A 24,394-nucleotide genomic window follows, 5' to 3' on the forward strand; every position below is an offset into this window, starting at 1 on the left:
TTAAAAAGGTTTAAAGAGCGATATTGCATTTGTCCCAGGGTCTATGGAAACGATCTGCTGACAAATAATTTTTGCTCTGGTTCTGTTTTTAATAGAGAGTGATATTAATATTTGAAATCCCATAATGATACATTAGGATTAGCCATTTTGGTAAAGGTTAACATAGTCATTTAACATTATTATTAACTAACTGCTTGGTATTCTATTCACTATTTTAACTTGATGATGAGGTCACTGTGTTTACGACTCGTTCTGCTGCCTCCAAGTGGCCAAAAACGAATTAGTGCTATAATAAATTAAACGTTTTGGAGATCCACTCTCACAACTGATGAAACAACAGTCCAGGGTATTTACATCCACAGCCAGTAATTAACATACAGTACAGTGTCAGCTATGGCGCAAAGAACACGTCTGATTTGTCATTTAAAGTCACTTAAGATGCATCCTTTAACACAGAAACTAAAGAAAGAGACCACAAATACTCAGTGTCTGGGCATTTTAACTGGTTGTATTGTGCACTGCGTTGCTGTGTGTGTGCTGTGTCTTTTAGACCGGAGCTCCTGCGCAGCGTCAGTGCGTTACTGTCATCATGGAGGAACAGCGGACTGTGGCTGAGTGAAGAGAGCTGAACGCTGCACCACGCTGCACCCCGGTCGCATCCCGTCGTTTGTCTCGCCTAACATTTCAAATCGGTGAGAGGACGTGTTGACCTTCATTGCGTTGATTTTATAGCTTGTGTTGCTTGCGTACAGGAATTGTCTGTTGCCACGGATTGTGCATAGTGCTTATCATCCAGGAGACGATGGGTCGTCTGGTTTTATAGCATAATGTCTCTCTGAAGGGTGAAATAAACATGCATAAATATGTTTCCCATGTGTGTTTCCATCCCTTCGTACCAAGTGCAGCCTAATACAGACGCTGGGTACCGTAGGAGCTCAGGTAAAACGAAAGCCGCAGCTTACATGCGCGCTAATTCTTCAGCACCGCGGACAGCTCCGGTGCTGCGGGCCCGAGCTGAGCGCCTCTCTCGGCCTCATCTTCAGTCCTGAAAGCGCTGTTATCTCCTCTGTTTTCAGGTGATCACACAGAAGAAACCCAACAGTGGACACCTGAGGGGTGACAGCGGCCAAGATGAAGCATTTTCTGAGGTAACCAGTGAGTATTTGTTATAGTAACGATGCTGACATGGCGATATTTACATGGTTATGTCCATAAGTTAAGGAATTCATTATATATTCACAACCCACATTCATCCTCTACCTAATAAATACTGTAGTATTCCGTGTATTCCCAGTTCTCCCATTAAAGCTCTTCACCATCGATATTGTGTGGCCAGTAAGTGGCTGTTGCGGTGTAGAGTGGGTGGTTTGGAGAGGAGACCCTTTTAATTATGGAGCACATGTAAACCAAGTGCTCTTCTATTAATAGCTCCAGTCTGTGATGCTATTTCCCTTCACACTGTACATGTATATTAAGCAGTATTCTAAGAGGTTTGGGCAAAAGGAGTCGGATGTGTAGGGCCATGAACGCCTCATGAAGTAGAGTAAACTTACATGTTTGTATATATTGTGTGGTATAATGTTAAATGTTAAACCGTTTTATCCAAGAATTGTAAAAGCCAGTACACTTGTAGGTAATCTACCGAAATCAAAGTTTGTTTATACACAGTATGTGATACTTACAATAGTAAATTACAAAAGTATTGGCTTAAAGACTACTTTCTTACAGTAAGTACACTACTTAAGTAAATATACCTAGGTACTTCCCACCTCTAAGTAAAAATTGCAGTATTGATATTCCTAGGTAAGTCAAAAGCATAAACAGTATTTGAATAATACGAAAAGATAAAAAAAGAAAAGTCATTTAAAAACAGCCAAAGAAAGTATGAATAAAATAAAAAAACAGATGAACTGTAGTAGCTACAGTGCAGGATTTGACTGAATAGTCCTTCCTTCAGTTTAATGAAAGGCACTAACCTTTAACAGTGGAGGCCAGTGAAAGCTTTCTGTTTTTTTTATTTATTTATTTTAAAGTGCTCAAACAAATTTGTTAATAGTTGTAATGTAAAGATGATTCATGTAGCGCCTTTAATGGCTTGGGAGGATCACAGTGTACTATGTTGATTTAGTACTACCATACTTGTTTTTGATGAGGAGTTACAGTACAAGCCAACAGCAGAAGCTGCTGGTTTGAAATTTAAAATGTGTTAATTTATAGCTCAACAATATACCTAAGTACGGTTAATGTATTAATGTACTGTACTTTGCACCACAGCTTGAAGGTTGAAAATGACAGCGTGTCTATATGAGCTCTTTAACATGCCAGTCACATTCACAGGCATAGGAGAGAGGAATTAATCCTTCAGGACTGTGCTGGTGAAGACTTACCTTCTTTTTGTTGACAAGCAAGATGATCTCAAGCAGTGATCACATAAGCATAAGAAGGATTTATTTCTGCATGAAATAGCAGGTTATTTAAAGTGTAGGTGTTGTGCTGTTATAATGGATAGAGAAACAACATTCCCTTCATCTTTGGTAATAGATGAATGATGGAGTCAGATGATAGAAAGGTTTGGATCTGAATACCATTGAACATCCTTTCTGGTGTTCAGTGCAGAGCGACGCAGGTGAAAGTTAGAGATCATTTAGCCTCCGCAGTTTCTTAATGGGTCACTCTGCATTTCCCAAGACACACATCTCCATCAACATTCTTAATGTTACCTGTAAAAATAGCACACTCTGATCTGCTGCAAGTCTCCCCTGGTACAAAAGAAGTGCAGCAGTGATTTTCTGACTTCCTTCGCTTTATACAGCATCTTCCTCCCTTTGCAAGCCTATGTTCTGCTTCTCTTTCCCTCCCTCTGTTCACTTTCTTTTCTGTGCGTGGGTATTTGCTCTCTTAAATTGTCATCAAAACAATTGATCTAATTTCACCTATTTGTCTTCTACAAAATTATTTGAAAATACGGCAAATACAACATTACACTCACGGCAAATTTCAGGGGAAATGTGAAGCAGTGTTTCTTTAAAAGGAATATCACGTTTTACTGCATCAACATTTTACAACCTAAGAAGAAATGCCAAGTTTTCAGCTGTGTTACGATTCATTTTTTAGATAATCTAATGGGTTCTGAATGGTTTAAAGAGTCACACACATGGCTTTAAAGCAGTAAAGACTATTGTACTACTAGTGTTATACTATTGCATATGGTATATACATCTATGTATGTATCTGTCATCTGTCTGTCTACCAGTCTAATGCCTCCCATCCTCTCCCCTGCAGAGTGGTGACCCAGTTCTTTGTGTTTCTCTACTGTAAATTACTGTGGCGGGGCCTGAAGTTTGTAGTCAGGAAGTTTACGGGACGCTGCGAGCTGCAACGAATCTGCTACAACAACAAGCATGGAGCTCGCAGGACCCTCAAGATAGGTAGAACTAGCGATTTCTTAAGTTGCATTTCTTTAGTGCATTAAGGCATAATGCAAAATCTAAACTTCTCTACACAGATTAATGGCTCCAGTGTTTTAATGTCACACTGTTCGTATTTATTAGCATCTTTTTATTATTGTATCTGTTCTGACAACATATTAAAAGTATTGTTTGACTAAAATCTACTAAATAGCATTGCGTTTCATGTTAGTTGTCTTACACTTTGATCCATTTAATATTTCCAGAGTCGTCTCTGAGGTACTCCAAGAATGAGGTAAGAGCAACTATTGCTTGATGAACAATATGCTCAATGTAGTGGAGGCTTGTTGGTGAATCTTCTTAGGTAGCCTCAGTCTCTTTAAATCTATTCCCATACTTCTTCTTCTCTGTCTGTCCTTTGTTGTCTTCTCCAGCTGCTGCAGTCTGCCCTCAGTGTCCATCCTGATAAAGTGGAGAAAACCATTGATGACGTCATGGCCTTGAAGAAGATTAATCCTGACACCAACCCACAGTGAGACACTACCTTACTTCTACTTTGCTTGGATATTCTGGTAAAATAAGGGTATCACTGAAGCTTCCTCGGAACAGCTGTGAAACTGTGGCCATAGGCAATTTAAGAGAAAGTTTATGCTGAAACACTTTCTTCTTCTTCTTCTTCAGTAATGACTACTGAGCTACCCTTGAGCAAGGCCTGCTCAAACTAAGCCGATAAGTAGCAGATGTCCGTGCTCTTACAGGACTACAAGTCTGAATGTGTTTGTTCAAACCTTCCTTCCTCTTCCTGTGTGTCCCCAGGCTCAGCATCTCCCTGCAGGCCAGCCTGCTGCAGATTGTGGGCTACAGGAGCCTGGTAGCGGAGGTGGAGAAGCTGCGCAGGGAACCTTATGACAGTGAAAACCAAGAGCACGAGGACATGCTGATGAAGGTATGCGAATCAACAAGTTTTAAATTTCTTTATTTAAATTGATGCTTTTGTCGTTTGTTATTGTTCCAGCACAGTGTATGCTGGAAAATTATGATTTATTATTTTATGTGTGTTATTTTTTATTTTAACTGTTTATGCATTTATTTTATTCATCATTTTCACTGTTAGATAACAACTTCAACTCAGTCCCTTTACCCTCTGTGCTGAGTCTACTAAATGTTTTGCAGCTATGGAAGGAGCTGCGTCCTGACACACACCTCGCTGGCCGCATCTCCAAACAGTGGTGCGAGATTGGCTTCCAAGGCAGTGATCCCAAAACTGATTTCAGAGGAATGGGCTTACTGGGCCTGCACAACCTGCTGTGAGCTCTCAGACACCTGATTCTGTGAAAAACACTGATCCATAAAGTCAGATAAGATATACATATAAATGTTCTATGCTAAAAGCTGTTGAAGCTCCTTCTATCTCTCTGCAGGTATTTTGCGGAACATGACAAGGCTACTGCTCTGCAGATGCTCCATGACTCCCTGCAGCCAAAGCACAAGTATGTTGACACCCGTCACATCAATATCTACCAAACAAGGCCATATTAAAGTAAAATAGTAATCTCACTGTTTGACCAGTGTGGTCTAATATAACATTTAAAGCCAAGGACAGAATGAGGAGGAGTTATTTTTGTGTGTGTAAAATAAGAGCATGAATAAAAACAGAATAAAACTATCATCCACAATACATTTGTTGAAATTGTTTAGAGATCTATTCATAAGGCAGCACTAAGGAAAGAATAGGTTGCTTAAAATAAAATTATAGATTTAATAGTGCTGAATCATCCAAAGTGCTTTTTACTTTTAAATTGTTTGTATTCTAAAGCTTTTTATCAACAAGAGGTCTTCTTGCGTTACACAATACACGCATCAGTTTTCCTTCAACAACCAGCAGACATTAAGCATCTGTAGATGTAAACTATGTCCAATAATGAATCAGATGAGGCTTTCTTTGTGCTTATGTGATATAAATGAGCAATAGATGTAATAACTGACTGCTGACCTGAAGTAGTCTCTATTATTTCTTTACTGTAGAATCTACCTCCATATTGATGTTTTGGCAAATAACCTTGAGGCATATGTGTAGTTGTCTGTTCGATTTTCACATATTGTTCATTACTTATTAATTTCTTTTATAGCTTGCTAAGTTCTCTATATTGACTTTATATTGTGATAACAGCTTGTTCCACTGCCCCCAGTAGGCATAAGTCAATATATGCAGCTTTAAAATTAATACCAGGAACTTGTTGTATCTCCTCAAACTGCATTTAATCCTTCATAACTCAGCATTTGACACACTCTGCTTGATTATATTCATTCTTGGAGTCATTCGTTGCATCATCTTTCACTAACTACTGCTGCTTGTATTGCTTGTCATTGGCATTTTGTTTCTTCTTTTTCTCCTCCATCTCCATCTCCTTCTGCCAATACCTCCCTCTCTGTCTGTCACATGCACTGTAGGAGCACACACAGAAAGCCAAGGTACTCAACTTCACTTTCATTCACTTGCTTTTTGCTACATTCATAGATTTCTCTTTTCGGTTGATTCATTCACTTAAAACTGCACTTAGAACGATTTGTTCAGTATGTTAATAACCTGCTGTCTTGCCATCCTGTGGGGCTAAAAGAGGGAATAACATCTCTTAGTGGAATTTGATGACAATAACAAATATATAGAATGAGGTCAGCCTTCTTTTAAATAGCAACCAGAAAAAGCAGAAACTTAATGCTCAAGCAAAAGTGCAATTACTTGGAGGAAGTCCGCCAGTAAGGAAACTCTAGTTTAGATTGTGGATTGTAGATAACATACACTCACCTCCAAAAATATTGGAAAAATTAGGCCAGCTCCTTTATTTTTTTTACAATAAAACATTTCATAGCATATAAATGCACATATACTGTATCTGTTTAGTGACACACTGTTTACACAGTAAAAAACATTACAAAAAGGCAAAATGTAATTTAGTTTCTGACAGAAATTCTCAGTTAGATGTTATTTCACATGTAGACAATATATGACTCAAGTGTGTGTCCTTCCCAGTGAGATAAACACGGCTGAATGGGAACAGAAGAACCTTGACAAAGCGATTGGGTAAGTGTCTGTACAGTATATGTAATATGACATGACATGCATGTGTGTGTGGAGTGTGTAAGGAGGAGGCAAAACTGGGTGACTGCTGCTTGAGCTGCGAGTTTTGGCCTCAATAAAACAGTTTTAGCAGCAGTGTTGCCATTGAACCAGTGTGTGCATGTGTGTGTGTGCAAGTGTGTGTATATTTAAAGAGAAAAGACAGGAAGTGTATTACTGCTGCATTCCTGCTTAGGCATCACCTCAGATAAGCACCAAGGACTGACTCTATAAACACACAATCAGTACTACTGTACGTGTAGAATCAACACCTTTCTGAAAGTCTCAACAAAAACTGTTAAAGTAAACAAATTGAGGCGCAGGAGCTACTCTCATTCCAACTCGACGTCCGTAAAACTCTTTTCTGTCCAAAAACATCTTCAGTCCTCTGATGTTACTACGAACTGAACAAATGTCTGAACAAACTTAGTCATGAACTCGAATCTTCTGTCATGATATTTAATGTATTAATGCTTTGGCCTTACTCTATGAGAAATTGTGTCCACCCCCATAGCCCTCTACCGCTGATATTTTAATCACCTCCCTCCAGCTTCTCTTTTGCCATTGTGGGCATTAACATCACTGACCTGGCCTACTCTCTGCTGGTGAGTGGAGCTCTGAAGACCCACCTGTACAACGTGGCCCCAGAGATGCCCTGCCTGATGCACTTCCAGCAGACCTTCTGTGAGTTCTTTTGTTAGGTTCACCTGTAATTTTCACCTCTGCTGTAACAACATAGTCTCTGGCATGGTTGTAGCTAAGACATCAATATAAAACACATACTGAATTTCATTAGTAAACAACTTTGGAGAACAGCAGATAGTGGACTTGACACTGTAAACGATAGACAGAAATGCGCAGTTGTTTATTTATACATTTCTTCTTGACAGGTTATCTGATGCAGGAGTTTCACCGTTTCTGGATTGAGGAGGATCCCAGCGACATCATGGAGTTCAACCGAGTCCGCTCCAAGTTCCACCGGAGGATCCTGCGACAGCTGAAAAACCCAGACATGGCTCTGTGCCCTCACTTCTCCGCCTCTGACCTCCACCTGGTCAACCTCTAAAAACACACTGCTGACCTGTGACCCCTGAACCACAGCCCCCCTCTCACTGAGTCCTCATACCCCCACAGTCTCTCCTGGATATCTGGTAGGCCAACTAAAATTCTGATATCTGAAGCCCTTTACACTTAGTACATAGATGGTTCCTCAAACAACTGGACACATCTGGGGAGACTCTGCTCCTTCTCTGCTAAGCCCACCTCGTCCCAGCTAACGTCATGTCGCGTCACTGCCAACAGCCTACTCAGCCACTGTACACAAACACACACATTAGTACACACTGCCTCTACGCCCTCACTGCAGCGTTAGACCACCAGCATCAGAGATGACCATAGCGATTGTAGCTGTGCATGAGGAGGCTGCACCACACCATCACCAACTCATCATCTGTTGCTTTAATGATTTATGACGATTGTATTAAAGCCGTTACACCTCAGTTAATAACCCCTTTCCTTAGCTAAAACAAGAAACCAAATTTCCTTTTTCAGCCAAAAATCCCTTTTAGATTGCAACTTAGTGACCATCAGTTCAGAATATTTTGGCAATTAGCTTAGCAGGCTAGCCCCCATGAGGGTAAATATACAATTACACATTTTGTAATCAAAATGAAGAGCTATATGTAAGTATAATGATATATTCTGTTTAACTGAAATGTTTCTGATGCTGATTCAATCAAACGAATTAGGGATAGTTCATCCCTTAACTTTGTCTGTATTAGAAAATTGCTGTAGATTGTACTGTACCTTTTATGTCAACATGACATTAACACCTAAGATTTCTACTCTCTGCCAAAATATTGAATGTGGAGAACTTCAAAAGTCACAGCAGCAGTTTGTTTCTTGTGAGCTTAAATTGAAGATTTGTAAATGATGTTCATAAATATTTTAAACACTTACAGGTATTGATTGTGCAGCATGAAGCAGCACTGTTCCCAATTTGGATACTAAAAGAACTCCCTCTCTTGTGACTAATATTTCAATGTTCTTATTTCCACATATATACAAATATTTATTGAACATTTTTTACATGTTTGCAAAAAGGTTTTGCCTTTAATTTGACCCCCTGTAGATATTCTGTTATGAATGTTTCTCACATGCTCACATTTATGATTGTTTTTTAATTCATTGAATGTGACACTGTGTCCACTGTTGTATCAGCCAAAGCAATAATTTACATTAATTTCTTCAAATGTATTTCTTTGCACCATGCGTGCCTAAGTATTTGTCTTGCTTTCTAACTCAGAGCTGGAATACTAATCAATTTATACTGTAGCTGCCAAATGTAACATTATATAGAGGTAAAATATTATATTGTCAAAGTCATTTTGAGACATAAGTAGAATTACTGGAAGCTGCTGTGCTACATTAACCAATGTCAGCAATGTTAACAAGTTCATAATGGGCCCTTTAATATGTTTTCTACAGTGGTTCCACAAGTCATATGACCAATGGCCAAAATTTTCAAGTACTGTGTGTTTATAATGGCTATCAAGAGCTAATGTCAGCTATAATTATAATAAAGTGCAAAAGTGCAAAAGATGGAGGCGTTGACCAACCAGTCAATGCACCAGCTTCAGAGCATTCATAATCAAAGAGGAGCAAGCACTTCTCACTGTGAAAAGTTCAAGTTTTAAAAATTATTTGTTATCAACATGTTAATGTCACAATTATTTTCATGTTATTTCACCAGAATTCAGACTATTATTCTTGACATAAATTAAGACAGTAAATTAAATGCTAACAATGATAATACACCAAATAGTTTTAGTGTTAAAACTGGTATATGCTCTCTGCTGCTGAACTAGCTTATAAATAACATGTTTGATTAGTGTCCTTTCTAACTTCGCTAACATGAGCCAGCATCAGCAGGAACACACCTGTGTCTAGAAATAAGAAAGTGTTGTATTGTTGATAATGAATTCATTATAAGAGGATGATTGTGTTGATTGTTTCAAAAGTAATAGTCAAAAATGTTAAGGTTTAAGGAAAGTCTAAAAAAATAATCATAATTTGGTGAAGCTGAAGTGTGTCCTCGTCCTGTGTTAGTAGTCACAGAAACCCTAAACCGACAAACTAAGTTCTCACTAAGGCACACTTTGATAATACTAAAGAACATAAAAATGATTGAGCCTCATTTTGATTATTATCTCAGCTCTGATTCACACTTTTCCCTGAAGGATAAATCAACAAACGCTCCCATCTAAGACATGTGCACGTCTTTGCAGCTTCTTTTGAACATGTGACCACTGTATTTATTTGTCGCGTGTGGTGCTGACAGCTCGGACAAATGTTTCATCAGAAAACTGAAACACTACGATATTATTTTACTGCCATGCTTGCACTGTCGATTGTGTTTTAATAGTATTGGATAACTTTGTCTAATGGAAGTGAATGTTAATGCTTTTTGTCAGTATTGTGCAGCTGTTTTCTTCAGTGAATGTCACTGCTGGTTTCATCTTCTGCTTGTGTTCTGTTTTGCTATGGTCAGCTTTGCACTAGTGTAAAAAATAAAAAATGCTGTTTCTTTAATGATAATAAATCAGTAATTTGTGATATTATAACGGCCAATGTGCCCCATGATACTGTAGATGAAGTTAGGCACACGCTGCTGTATATTCTGCTTTGAAACTGCGTAATAGACACAATCTGCATGATGATATTTTCATTGGCACTGCTTGGCATTCTGTATTCTTCAGTAAAGCCTAAAGTACTCATAGATATTGTAACGATGTGCCTCATTTGATTGTGCTGTACTTTTTAAGACCATAATAAAAAGTAAATGTCAATTAAAGTTTATGTTTTTTTGTGCTACATAAAAAAAATATATCAAAAAAGAGAAAATCTTCTGACTAATTTGGAAAACTGAAGCTTTATATTGTCTTCACATAAACATTTTTGCTTCTGTTTTAATGGGAACTTAAGCAAAAACTGCACCACTTTTGTTTCACGTCCATGAACAGTAGAGGGCAGTAAATGCTCACACAGATGTTCTGTAAATTTATACAAATCAGATAGTGGGTGGTTGATTATCTTGCGTGTCATTACCGGATAAGGATTGGCAGGTGTTTGTTGTACATATTAGCAGACACCTGCATCATTATGTTAAATGTGACATTTATATTTTGTTACGTAAAGTTTCAATCAACTCTTCCCACACTATACAAATATACATAGATACTGTATATGGAGGTGAATTGAAAACATTGTGATAATCACAACAAACAGCCCTCAAGGAGCTCTGCAGTCTCTACAACACACCCTTAACCTCTAAACTTTATGCTTTGTGTTTGGTTCACTCACACATTTAGACATGTTGTAAGGACGCCTTATCATTTGGACACAGTAAAAACAGATGTCCTTTAATTTGACAAACAAACACAAAACCTAAATGGTTGTCAAGAAGGTCAGAGGAACACAAACACACGTATGTGACAGTTTTTTAGAGGGATGTTCTCCCAAAGTCAGTAGTGTTTTCAATTTGTTTGCTAAGTGTGAGTAGGCTCAATGTGTGATTATAATGCAAGTAGAGATATTCTCTATGTACATCATGTCAAAGCAGTGGATTAGTTTGGATCAGCTGCAGAAAATTCTGGTGTAATGAGAGCAAAGTCAAAACCGCAGGGCAGCGTTAGAGCTCAACATGTTAACGTCAGTGTTGGCAATGCTCACTTCAGTCGAACAAACTGAGCTTTCTGCCTGCAGAAATATGTACTTTACAGATTCAGACAACACAGTTTAGCTCTAACATTTTAGATGTGGGGAAATTTTCAGAACACATAGCTGCAAAGTGCAGCCCTTATGCGTCCTGCACAGAGACACGTGTTTTCTGTCGTCGTGCTGATTATATTGGAGGACTTATGAACCTTTGTATTTAAGTGATGCTGGGAGAACGGGAAAAACAGTTAAACATCCCACTTGTGTGACTTTTTACATTTTACAACTTACATGTTTACTATGGGTTTTGAGCAACTTTTAAATGCTTAGGTTGGCTATTAGAGCATAAATACCTGCAGTACTGCAGAGATAGAGTTCAAATTAACTCTGAAGCATGTGAACGAAGAAGTTTGTTCCTTTGACTTAGGTCCACTCTAAGGAGACTTTAAGGGGAGATTAGTTCCTTTTAAGAGAAGTATAGGTAAAACACCCTAAAACATTACTGAGTAAAATATAGTTTTAAAGTCAAAACATTGGGACAAAATTGAAAGGACAGGCTGGAAATGAACCGGAAACTAGCAAGGTAGCAATAGTTTACTCTGAGTTCAGATGCACAATAAAGGTTGAGAGAACAGGAGCAGCGGTGTCTTGAGCAGGGGACAGTATCGATTAAACCAGTCCACAGGGACACAAACCACTCAGAACATGTGGATAATCCAAATGCAGAAGCAGTCAAACATTAAAAATCCAGCTATGACACTGTGACAGAAGTAAATACAGGGACATAACAGAGGAATAGGCTGGACTGAAAAAAACAATTCAACAAAGAACTAAGGAAGTGAAAACAGTTGAGAGAACTGTGACTAATGATGGAGAGGGGAAGAGAAAGAACACAGGGACATCTAGTGACTGGAAAGGGGATGACAGGAGGCAAAGAAACGGATGAAGGACAGAACTGTGACACATGCAAGATGACTTTTTGGAATCAAGAGAAACCAGTTGCTGGTGTCCAATCGATTTACAAGTTTGCTGAAACATGAAAAACAAGAGCCTGTGATGACTTTATGGGTTGACCCAGCTGATGGTTTCTACAATAATTTCAAATGTCTGTATGGTTAAATAACGAGCTTTAGAATCATGGACGCAGCATGAATGTCAGAGGGAAGGGGATCCAGAGAGGGTGGGGAATCAGTAATGTGTCAGATGTCCCTTTAATTCAGTCAAAGTAATGACATTTCACTTCACACTGTGCAACCATCTCCTTCCCTCTCCTCCCCACAGCTTCCCTCTGACCTTTCACTGAGGAGGTAATTTATCAGTTGAAATGCTTCCTGACGTACAGGTAAGACAAAGGTGATGGGAAAGGGGGGTATCTCGGGTACTGCAGCATAGGACAAATAGAAACTGCATTTTGGGGAACATGACTTTGACTTACAGTATCATCTTTTAAGTTGATCTAGAAAGGCACTTATTTAATTAATACCTCTTCCATAAAGAAGCAAAACACAGCTGCAAACAATGGCGGTGTCTTTTTTTGTGTCTTCTTGTGGACAGTACCTGTAGACGACCATGTGAAGGTGCTAGTGGGCAACTTAATTTCATCTTTTCACCTTCAGTCGACTGCAGCAGCCAGCTGTCCCTGCAGCATGTGTGGATATGACAGTGAGTCTGCAGTCCAGTAGTTTCACACATTGTTTCTTTGGGCTCTGCTGTTTTCTATCTAAACTGACAACAGACATACACATGGACTTGTTAAAATGCTAATCTGCTTGTTTTGAAATCGCAGAGAAGTGCCTTGTTTTATATGAAACACTTGTTTTCCAAGAAAATTGATTTTCTTGCTTTTCCAGACAATCACTTTCATGCCAGGAAACAGCAAAAGGCTGCCACAGATTTCATATTTGCAACTCTAATTATGTTAAATTTATCAACACTGCCCTATTGATTAAGCACAAGCGACTAAAGTAATTCCAAGCAGTCTGGGACTCTCATGCAGATATAATGTTATACAGCATGAGGCAGCAAATTCACACACAGTGGGCTGATTTATACATCAATATAAGTCCAAATGGGCTGATCTGTGAGTCAGGAGCCCTGCCATGATTCTATAAATAAAGAAGATACATGTCACACTGAGCTGTCTCTGAGACATGTTGATGCTTCGCTAATCTAATGTTTCCTTTGGATTTGGTTCTGATCTGTTCCCAGTAAAATACAGAGTAAAGTTTAAGTCACTAAACTGATTTATTATTAGTCATGTGCTTAATTTTTCAAATTTCTCAATTTGAAGCATAGTTCAATCAATGACTTCTACACAGATGTTTAATAAACTAGTGCTGAAAAAATTAATCACTTTAGTCAAAACAGGAAATTAATAAGTGATAAAAATAACAAGCCCATCATCCAGAAGTCCAAAATGTTTTGAGGCTCATACTTGCCATTTGCAATCATAAATAAAATATATATTTTTCAAATAAAATAGCTATATTTTTGCTGCAGTTGAAAGTCATACAGTGCTAGTTTAAAATTACCACACGGCATAGTGGATTTGGAGCACAATGAAATAAAACTGGAGATGAACTTTCAACTCTCTTTATGTAAACATCATGAGCACATACGCTGTTGTTGATGCTAGGTAGAATCCCAAACATAGGCTACGAGTAGAAATCTTACAGTAACAACAGAATTAAGATTAAAGAAACGAGGTAAAATGCTATTAAATGTTATTGTACTCAAGCTTTTATACTCCTAAAGTTTTTACTGCTTCACAAAGATGCTCTGTAGATTTCATGGCGCTCTCCCTTTCTACACTATTACAGGATATTGCTGTGTCAACATCATCATAGACTTCTGCAGCTTTTGTTTAATTTCCCAGGTCTGTCTATCCACAGACTTCTCCAGTCATTCAAGTATGTGGTGGCTGATCAAAACTCACTGGGACACTACTTGATTAATAGGAACATCCTGTCACATGCAAATAGAAATACTGAAAATAGCAGGCAGTTACAATCACTTAAACAGTCAATAAATCTATTTCAGCATGTGGTTACTGTATATAAATAAATAAATACTGTCTAGAAACAAACATCGTATATTGATTGAGAAAGAAATGATATTCACGACGGTGCGAGATATGCACAAATAACACAATAGATTATAGTTTATTATTATGTGTTAACAAACTGTGTGAGGTCCTGTGATATGTTTGAAGAATAACATCCATGTCATCAACATCAGCCTCTAAATGTCTTATTATCAGCATACAGGCACTCTACTACTAGTGGCGTGGTGCAGTATGCTGTAGGGAGTTGAGGGATACACTTGGCTCTTCATATTGCTCCAAAGTGGTATTAGGAGAAGTGTGCAGTAAATGTGGGCTAAGTGTACTGTGTGTGTACACACCTGCCCCTAGTTACTCCATTAGCTCAAGTACAGTAGATGACTGCCCTTGAGGTCTCTGATAGATCACGTGCTTGATTTTATATTCTACTTTTGCCAAGGACAAAGCAGACTCATGATAATGACATACTTTATTATTCCCTTGGGGAAATTGTTATTGCACAGTGGCAAATATTGTACACGATGGTGCTACAACAAAGTCTTGGAGGTCCTTGGGTGGTCTTGTCTAAGGACATGTGACCATGAGGAACTGGGAGTTGAACAGATCAGCTGACTTTGCAAAATGTTCATGTGCAACTGCAGGATCGTAATCAGTTGCAGCAATTTACGGTTCAGCACTTAAAGGTCATAACAACATGAATTTCAGTCATGCCAATTCAGCAAAGGTTGATAACTTCCTAGTTCCCCTTGGGGCCAGGAGGTGCTAGACAATTATCGCTAATGATCACACTAGTTGGAAGAGTTTGCTGTGTGTGTTACACTGAGAATAACATCCTAACGTAGGATTTGCAGTGTTTGTATTGATCTGCCCTAAAAAGTTGCTCTTGTTATCCTGTTGTACTCTTGCTGTTAGAGTGAATATCAGGTGTGGTGGTTTGGTGGGGAAAGGATCTGTGTTCAGGCAACTGAGGGAAATCAGTGTTCCAGGTCTGCCATAAAATTCTCTTTGATCCACGCCTCCACGCTTCTTCTCCTCTCCATTCACAAACTCACCAAACACTCTTTTCCACTCTGCATCATCCCTTATTGTCATTACCGTCCTCCACCTACTTTGCCCTTTTCTCATTTTGTCACTGTTTTATGCCTTTTTTTTACCCACCACTCCTTCCTCTCTGTCTCTGATTAAACTTGCTGGTGCATTAATAAATTGCAGCTCCCCCTCCCACCCTCCTCCAGTGGGATTAGGCAGAGCACTAATTCCATCTCCAGTCCAGGCTTCTTTGAAGTCGACTGCCAGAGAAACCGCCGGCTTCTTCAATTTGCCATTTGCATAATCCCACCACTGCACTCATACATGCGCATCAGAGTGGAGGATGAGCTAATATGCTGGATAGAGCTCCATATTGGCATTAGAATAATCCAGTCATTTCCAGTAGCATCGTTTTCTTAATCAGTGGTACCATCAGGGATCAATGGATCTTTGTCGTTATCACCATCAGAATGATATTACTGTTATGACCCACTTCCTCATTACTCTTTGTTAATTTTGCAGTCTTTATCATAATTTGTAATTAGCATGTGCAAATGATAATTGTCGCTCATTGGCGATGGCTGATTGTATTTGTGTTGCATTATCTGCCCGAGCAGTGCTGTGTGGGTAATTCCCACATCTGTGGCAGTGCGCTGCAGTGATCCAAGACCAATGTCTGTGTACCCTCAAACAACACAGCAGAACTAATGTGTGAAAATGGCAACTGTAAATGTATGAATAATCATCTTATGAAGCTTTCCTGTGAGTAGAGAAAAGAAAAGAGAGAAAATGAAAACAGCGAAGAGTCCCTAAAAAAGGGATTGCCTCTATGTTTACCTAATCCATGACTCAGCAACCTATGGTAAACATGCATGACAGTAATTTAGGCACAGCTTGCACATCCTGTTACAAGATATGCTATATGATGCCCTCTGTATGCTGTTAGTCCTGTATCAGCATCTGCAAAGTCCTGTGTTCAAAGCCAGTGATTTACAGAGCCCTCAAGGATTCATTGTAATTGTGTTGGGAGCAATAAAGTCCACTTGAACCTTCACCACTGAGCTGACATACTGTAGCTATGATTTCAGCTGTGATTTTTGAGCAGGCTATGTTGTTTCCAAGAATGTATGGACAAACGGCACAATTTGCCAAAGCAAACTGCACCTCTTTTATCTCAGTAGCCATTTACAAAGTTAGTCTTTACTCTTCAAGTATATATTTATTTTAATCCAGTGAAATTTTATTTTGTTTTATTTACATTTTCATTTTTCCTTCTGTTGTAAAAGATCAAACGTGGATTTAAAAAGTATAGACTAGACTATATAGATTGACTCAGAATGACCATTATGCACAGATAAACCCTCTGACCCCACTTAAACAGAAACGTATAAGGCACATTTTTAAATTACATGAGGTTCATGGAGGTAATTTCACTGTTGTGATTAACACAAAGATTACAGGAAGACGCCATGGTGAAGTAAAGTTTAAGATGAGGTGAATGAGTACTGCATGGCTCAACGGTGTTGGCCTGTCAGTATTAAACTTTTGCCTAGTATCATTATCAGACACAAATTTTAGTTTCCATTTATTTGATTTGTATCTGCAAAGAAAATGTCATCACCCTTGACTATTGGCATGTTTTTATTTAGTGCCAAGTAGCAAATGTTAGCTTGCTAACATGTTAATCTAAACATGAACATAGAAAAATAAAAATTATTATTATAACTGTTACAACCTTGCTGACATCGTTCAAGACCTTTTTCAAGACTCAAGACTGTTGAGGTGCAGTGCTGCAAGTGAATTCAACACTTTAAAGCTATTTTCCCCACATAAAACCCATTATGACATTAGGTTAAATACATAAAAAAGCTCCAGGTCAGAAAGACCACACTTACAGAATAAAGCCTGAAACTGGGGGACAACACAATAATGAGGTGTGGGGCTGTGGGATGATAAGGTCTTAAGATAAGTGTAAAATTTCAAAATCCAAATCTTTTCAGACCAACCGGGAGCAACCTCAGCAGACACTTTTCCACAATGGAAAATGTAAATGATGCCTTAGATTTAATTTGGACTTTGACAAAAAGGCTTTTAAAAAAAACACAGCGAGCAGCTGGCTGATCAGGACACATTAGCATTCAGGAGGCAGAGAATGAGGTGTTATTGAGTTGAGGACAGAAAGTTAAAGATAAAACTGCAGTGACTGAAATGGAAGCAGTGGTGGTAGGTGTGTATTTGGCTCCCTGGACCCCCCCCCCAATCATATACAGTGTAGGCAGGACATTAGATGTTTCCTCTTATGCTCTTCAATTCTTGGAACGATGGGGAATACGCATGTATTTCTAGATGTCATACTATTCCTTTTAAGGAACATTGATTGGACAAAATAGCATTCTGATTACACATATTTCCGTAGCTCAGTGTTTGGTCCAAAAATGCTGTTTCTGCAGTGCAGCTCTCAAAGCAATAACTCAGCTGCACAGATGAGCTGTCAGCTTCCTGACATCATGTATAGGACTTCCAAAACTCCCCTCCTGTCTGACTGCGAAACCGTTCCCCCTTAATCATGCAACAAACTTCTATTTACTGGTAACAAAAGGAAAGAGATACATGTGTGTGGAATATTTGAATGGAGTCAGATGAGAATCGCCTTTCATTGTTTCCAGGCAGAACTTTAACTACTAATAATCCTTTTGTAAAATGTCATGTAAAATGTGACCATATGGACCCTTAATACAAAGCACATGCAAGAGAGAAAGTTTAAGTGAAAGTATGCACGGAAATCAAGCTACTAGTACTCTGCTCTGCCATGACCTTCTGCTCAGCCCTCAGCCCTCAACCAGTCATTGAGAAGGCTTTTTCAGGAGGAAACTGTACCACTGCAGAGTATGAGTCAGACATGGCAATGTCTTCCAGCTTCAAGTGTCTGTGTGAGATGACCAAAACCCAACCATGCTGTCGTATGTAAATCAAACATTTTCCTAATTTGAAAGTGTTTTCATGTTGGTGCTTTCACTTTTGTGCATGGTTTTTCCTTTTGGTCTACTCAAGTTGTGCACCCATCTTCCTCCCTGACTTTGCAATGTAGCAGTATGATATTATTTCTTTGATACAAAATGTTCTTAAATGAGACACATTTCCAGTTTATGTATAAGGTGCTGAGCGATTTTCAACAACATACCTGCAGAATCACCCAGGGGGAGCCTTAAATGTAGAGAAAGGTGCTGCCAGTGGTGCAGAATAGATTCTTCCAAAGACAGTTTGGAAGAAAGTGCGCGCTATCAAGCTTTACCTGACTCTTATTAAGTTTTACAGCAAAAGAATATAAAGGAGTCAGGTCTCTAAGGCCGAGGTACGTGCATTATTTGTATTTTCTGTTAACCTTTCCCCACAGGTTTCTTTGGTTTGATGCTTTGTCATGCTGTCATGGTCATACAGGTGAGTTTTTACTTGTCCTTCCAGCATTCTACATTTCTTTGTGCCAAAAGAACACCTTTAAAATGAACACTTGCCTCTGTTGAGATGGCTTTCCTTTCATTTCTTTGTGAAAAATGTACTTGCCTTTTCATGTGCAGCCTCTGTTGATTGTGTTTCCCATGTTCTTTTGAAAAACCCATCCTACACCCAGACCCTGTTGGACCCTGAATGTTTTCCTTAGAGAAATAATAAATTGCGTTCTGTTTTGTGCCACTAATTGGTTAGACAAAGTAGAAGAGGAGAAAAGAACAAATAGTACAATGCACTGCCATACTATGTTACAGTGGAACGACAACCTCTGCTCTAGAGGGAAACATATTTTCATGCTTGCAGAAACAAAATAGGCGTTCATCTTTTTCATACGTGACTGCTCATAATATCATCAGAATATAAATCAGCCTCAGGCACAAAATGTCAGTTTTCATAACAACAGGTCCTATTACAGGTCTCAGTAAGAGTTTGATATCAGCACATTTACCCAGTCTCCCATGTCCAGGTCTAATATATTAAAGAAGATACTGGCAGTGATTAATATGTTTGCAGAAGAGACAGGGTTATGTGGCATCTCTCCTACAGATACATCACTTTTCTGGCATCAGTTTCACACCGTTCATTTGATTAAATGCCCAGCACTGCCTCCTAGTACCGGCTGTCTTGTTGACAAGTTCAGTTGGAGGGCACAACACAGAGAAACACCAGCAATGCTGATAAATCGGGACTTAAGATGCCAGAAACCAATATCTGATGCTCTCATTAAATATCCTGCAATTTCACTAAAGAACACCTTTCCAAGAGTTGTTCATTTCTGGCTTTTGTAATGGAAAATGTATTAATTAAATGTCTCATAAATTACATTATAAATATATTTTTGTACTTATTACATAACACCACATTAACCGAGAGAGTGGGGGTTGATGGGAGGGAAACTTTTTGTTTTTTATCAGTTTGTCCCAACTTGGCAATTACACAGTTTATTATAGGGCCAAGCTCCACTTTCAAAATTGCTAAGTGTCAGATTAGACTGATCAAAGACTTGTGTCATCTGAACAAAAGACAATAGTTTCATCATGATGTGTTGTTCTAATTACACCTCTGTACTCTATACTGACTTACTGCGTGTTCAGACCGAATGTGAAGTCAATTAAAGAAGTAACAATGATTATGCTGAAAGGCAGTGGAAAAATTCTGGAAAAAAAAGGTAAAAAGTATGTGAACCTTTTTTGAATTGTGTGGATTTCTGCATTAATTTATCGTAATATGTGATCTGATCTTCATCTAAGTCAAGAATATGAACAAATACAATGTGTCTTAAAATAATACAAATATAATTCTGATATTTTATGTCTTCAACCATAAAAACCTCACAGTGTGAGTGGAAAAAGTATGTGAACCATTTGATTAATGTCCTCAAAAAAGCTAATTGGAGTCGGGTGAAAACCACAAAATTTCAAAAGGTTCACATACTTTCCACATGTTTACACACTTAATTGTATCCTCTCAGTCTACACTAAACAGTGTAGCAGCAGTTGTTTGAAGTGCGATTCTGTGTTGACATGTCCTGTAATAAGTCACACGTGTAATCTGTACTTTATTTATTTACTGCTCACCACAAACGTCAAAAAATCCACTCAGTGCTCCTGCAGCTTCAGCTACGTCACACCTGCATCTGATGGTGTCACAATATTAGAGCAACTGTCTGTTGTAATATGTTTGAAAGTAAGACCTGGGGTACTAGGAACTCTCTATTCTTGTTTTATACTCTGGGGAATGACATACTTTGGGCTGCACCAAAGACTTCATTTCCCATTTTAACCTGCTGCTGCCAGTAGCTGTCTAGTTAGTCTCCTCGCTGAATGCTGTCTGTTAACATTTCAGGACATGTCACAAAGTTTGCCTTTGGAATCTCCTTTTCATGTTTCAAGTTTCAAAGACCCTCTGAAGAGATAACTGTAGCCTGCCACCCTGACTCTGGAATACAAATGCCCTTTTTAGCATAGGGAGGTGAGGAGGGAAAGATAACAGAGGAAATGTGTCAAAGAGGAGGGGGTGCACGAGTGTGCACCTCATAGCGTGGCAGGGGAAGGAATGGACAGATGTCTATGCACATCAGGGAAATGTGAACAGAGAGGCAAAGACAAATATGAGAAGAGAAACCAGGCTGGTGTGATACATTTGCTGAATATGATATTACTTTCCAGAATATTTCAGCAGGCATTGTCTGTGCTGCAACATGCATGTAAAAGCAATTGTATGCCAACATAAAAACATCATACCATCAGTGAAGTATAACGGAGGGAGCATCATGATTCAGGGCTGCTTTGCTGCTTCTGGGGACAGCATGCTTGATGAAAATTAGTGTAGTACACATTAAAAGCCTTAATTGTGATTTATTTAGTCAGATTTGATTTGATGTAACATTCAAGTTTTAGGTTACACAACCAACTATGTTGTGAACACTGTTACAGTCTTGTTTTAATGTGAATCAAATATAAGAGCACTTATGTGTCAGATGTGGAAAATCTGTGAAAAAATCTGATTTGATTGGGGCCATTTTAACATTTAATGTGAATGTAGCTTAATTTGCAGCTTTTTTAGTTCCCACATAATCATGTGTGGGTGGCGGTCTGCCATTTGAAGCTCAGTAGAAGTTGTGTAAAGCAGCAGGATAGTGACACTGAACAGAATGGCTGCAGAAAAAGAAAATCTGCTCTTTGTCTAGTCAGAGCTCAGATCCAACAGAGATAGTAGAATGACCTCAAGAGAGCCATTCACACCAGACATCTTAAGAACATAGCAAGTGGAAGGAGCTGTGTAAGATATTTTGCTCTAGACCAAAGCTGTGGGCCAATTGCCATTAATTCACACAGCCATGCTGCGTGCATGGCCAAAAAAAATGAAGGTGGAGAGGAGTACAGTGTCATCTGCCTGGGGGCAAGACTATCAGTCACCTCTATAGAAGTTTTACTGCATACAGCGCAGCGATTCTGACAGAAGGTTTCATAGATTTCCTCTCTCATATGTTCACTCACCAATCCTATGATGCATATTAAATCACTGGGTGAATAATGAAGCTTATCTCACATAAATTAAAGAGACATGCTGAATTCCCCTCAGGTTCAATCACCATGAATATTAAAGCAAACTCACAAGGTTACAGAGAGAAATGGAGACAGGGAGAGAAGTGGAGGAAATGTGAAATATGAAATATGAAGATTGAAGGACAAAGAGTGAGAGCAGATAAAGGAGAGAGCTCCTGGCAAGAGGGGAAAGCAGTCATTGTACATTTATATCAGCGATGACCATGTAATCATTTTGCTCACATCTGAAAGCAGATGAGTTAGAAAGCGGGGTAATTAAATTGCCAGTGCGACATAGCCTGTCACTGGCGAGCACGCAAGGTTACTTTTTAAAGCTTTTTATCCTTAAAAAATAAAATAAATATTACTGTATCACACTGCATTGCTGAGCCACATAGTTCTGGAGACATATGACATGCGATTTAACAAGGACATATCTTCATGTTCACACACATCAGAAGTTAAGACACTTAACTTCAGAGAGGGTGTACTGGTGGTGGCAGTGGAGAGTGGCAGATAGGCTACAAGGGAGATGGACTGATGGTAACAAGGACACAGGAGAGATGGTGAGAGTCAGACAGCAGAAGAAAGACAGACAAGCCAAGTACTGTTGCCACGAGAGGCATCATTTAACATCACTGGCCACCACCAGAGTACAGCCATGGTTCAGTTGGTGGGCGGGGTGGGAGACTCAAACTGAGGAGCTCACGATGCAGGTACTGTTGTAAGAGGTGACTGTTTGTATGGCTGTTAGGGGTGAGCATGTGTATGTGCATGATTTGACCTTTGGGGCAGTGGATTTTAAAAATGTAACTGCTGTGTCTTCTATTCACGGAGACGTGGTTGAAAGACCGGGTCGAGTGAGCTGCCGTCCCCTCCATGCTGCCTGCTCTGGAAAAAAAACAGACTTTCAGTTTTGTATTTAGTGGTATTTTATCTTTTGTCCTTTTGAGACCTAGCCATATATAATATTGTATATTATAATACAGTTTGGTGGCATCACACTGACAGCCACAAACTGTTTTGCTATACACTGCGCTGTCCTCATGGCTCAGCTCTTTAAGTAGGTATATATTTTTATGCACCAATGACAGATGCCTCAGAAGTGGGACGACTGTACCAAACCACCAGAGTCAAAGCCTTGAATTAAATCTGATAGCAGGCATTCTTGTAAGTGGCTCTGAGAATTATTCTTCTTTTTCACAATTCACCAAGGTAGAAGGTGGACTGGCACTAAAAAAATCAAGAGGTTTTCGGAGCTGTAGAAGGAAAAGTATCTCAGATTACTGATTGGAATAAGACATTCATGTTTTCAAATGGATATTTCTCCTTGCTTGAATGACATTTCCAATTTTAGCCGTTGGTTCAGTTCAGAGGATGTTATCTGAAGTGTGTAAATAGGACTTGATGGAATGGAAGTGAAGCTTTTTTACAGTGTGTGTGTGTGTGTGTATGTATGCTGGACTTTGACCTGAGCATCAGGCCGGAACCTGGGTCAACCCTTTGCCTGGTGTACAGATTAGAGCTTCACTAGTGTTTTTTTCTGCCAAGTATTGTGGAAGGACGTTTCAGAGCTCTCTGAGCAGGAATTATAAATGGGAGGTGGAAGTAAACATTTTTTCTCACTCGACTGCTCATGATAACTTTTCAAATAAAGTGCCATGCACGCAGCTGACCTGCACACCTGATCCCAATCCTAATCAGCTCCACAGCACATATACTGGTCACCTTCTCTCAGTTCTTAGTCCCAGTGTGTCTTGTGCATGCTTTGTTGTGCATTTGAATAAAAATCTGTGTTGCCAAAAGTAAAGAGGGACAGAAAATGGTTAGAGTAGAGCTGCAGCAGTCCACATAGTCAAACACCTCACTGCCATTAACCTCTGCCAACGAAAGCTAAAAAACTTGGTACACTAAGAAAGAAAGAACTCCATATACCTGGCATCATAATAAAATGTATGTATTTTATTAGACTGGATGTAGCAATACAAAAAAACAGGAAATGGATGAATCACGCTTTCGCCTCTCCCTTCTGACACCCAATGGGATAATAGGATGACTGCATGTGCTCTTCTCCATCTGGCATTCCCACACTCGCATGTCTTAATGCCCCCATCTCTCTTTACTCTGTTCACACTTAGCAAATACACAGCTGGGCTACAAGTGACAAATTCTCACTTGTCATGTCAGCACACAGACAATCACGCACACATGACAGAATGGCTTAATGTTTAGAGAAATGTCCGCTCAAATGGATAACCTGAGTTTAAGCCCCATGAACCATTGGGATCAATCTTTCTTAAACAGAACATGCCAGCGATATCAGCCCCCTGTGGTACAAACCATTTACAGAGTTGTGAAAAAACACTCTACCCCCCTGATTGTTTTTTTTTTTTTTTACTTTTGATCTTCAAATAAAATCTAATGAGCAAACAACAAAAATATTTTTTTAATGAAAATTGTATTTATAGAAGCAGTGAGGTGATGTACAAAATATTCAACTCCTTACTTC

The 24,394-nt window shown here is 39.0% G+C and overlaps 1 protein-coding gene across 1 annotated transcript; it reads left to right on the top strand.

Annotated features, from left to right (window-relative positions):
* Window positions 1–583: 583 nt before the first annotated feature.
* Window positions 584–8,697, top strand: elmod1 (ELMO/CED-12 domain containing 1). The gene is made up of 11 exons (XM_026372232.1): window positions 584–692; window positions 1,077–1,148; window positions 3,283–3,428; window positions 3,674–3,702; window positions 3,842–3,939; window positions 4,224–4,353; window positions 4,581–4,714; window positions 4,829–4,897; window positions 6,439–6,489; window positions 7,076–7,209; window positions 7,416–8,697. Exons 2-11 carry the CDS (start codon window positions 1,132–1,134, stop codon window positions 7,589–7,591), a joined length of 984 nt encoding a protein of 327 aa, XP_026228017.1. The 5' UTR covers window positions 584–692; window positions 1,077–1,131; the 3' UTR covers window positions 7,592–8,697.
* The last annotated feature ends 15,697 nt before the right edge of the window (window positions 8,698–24,394 follow it).

This window comes from Anabas testudineus, chromosome 14 (genome assembly GCF_900324465.2).
Source record: "Anabas testudineus chromosome 14, fAnaTes1.2, whole genome shotgun sequence".
NCBI classification, from domain to species: domain Eukaryota; kingdom Metazoa; phylum Chordata; class Actinopteri; order Anabantiformes; family Anabantidae; genus Anabas; species Anabas testudineus.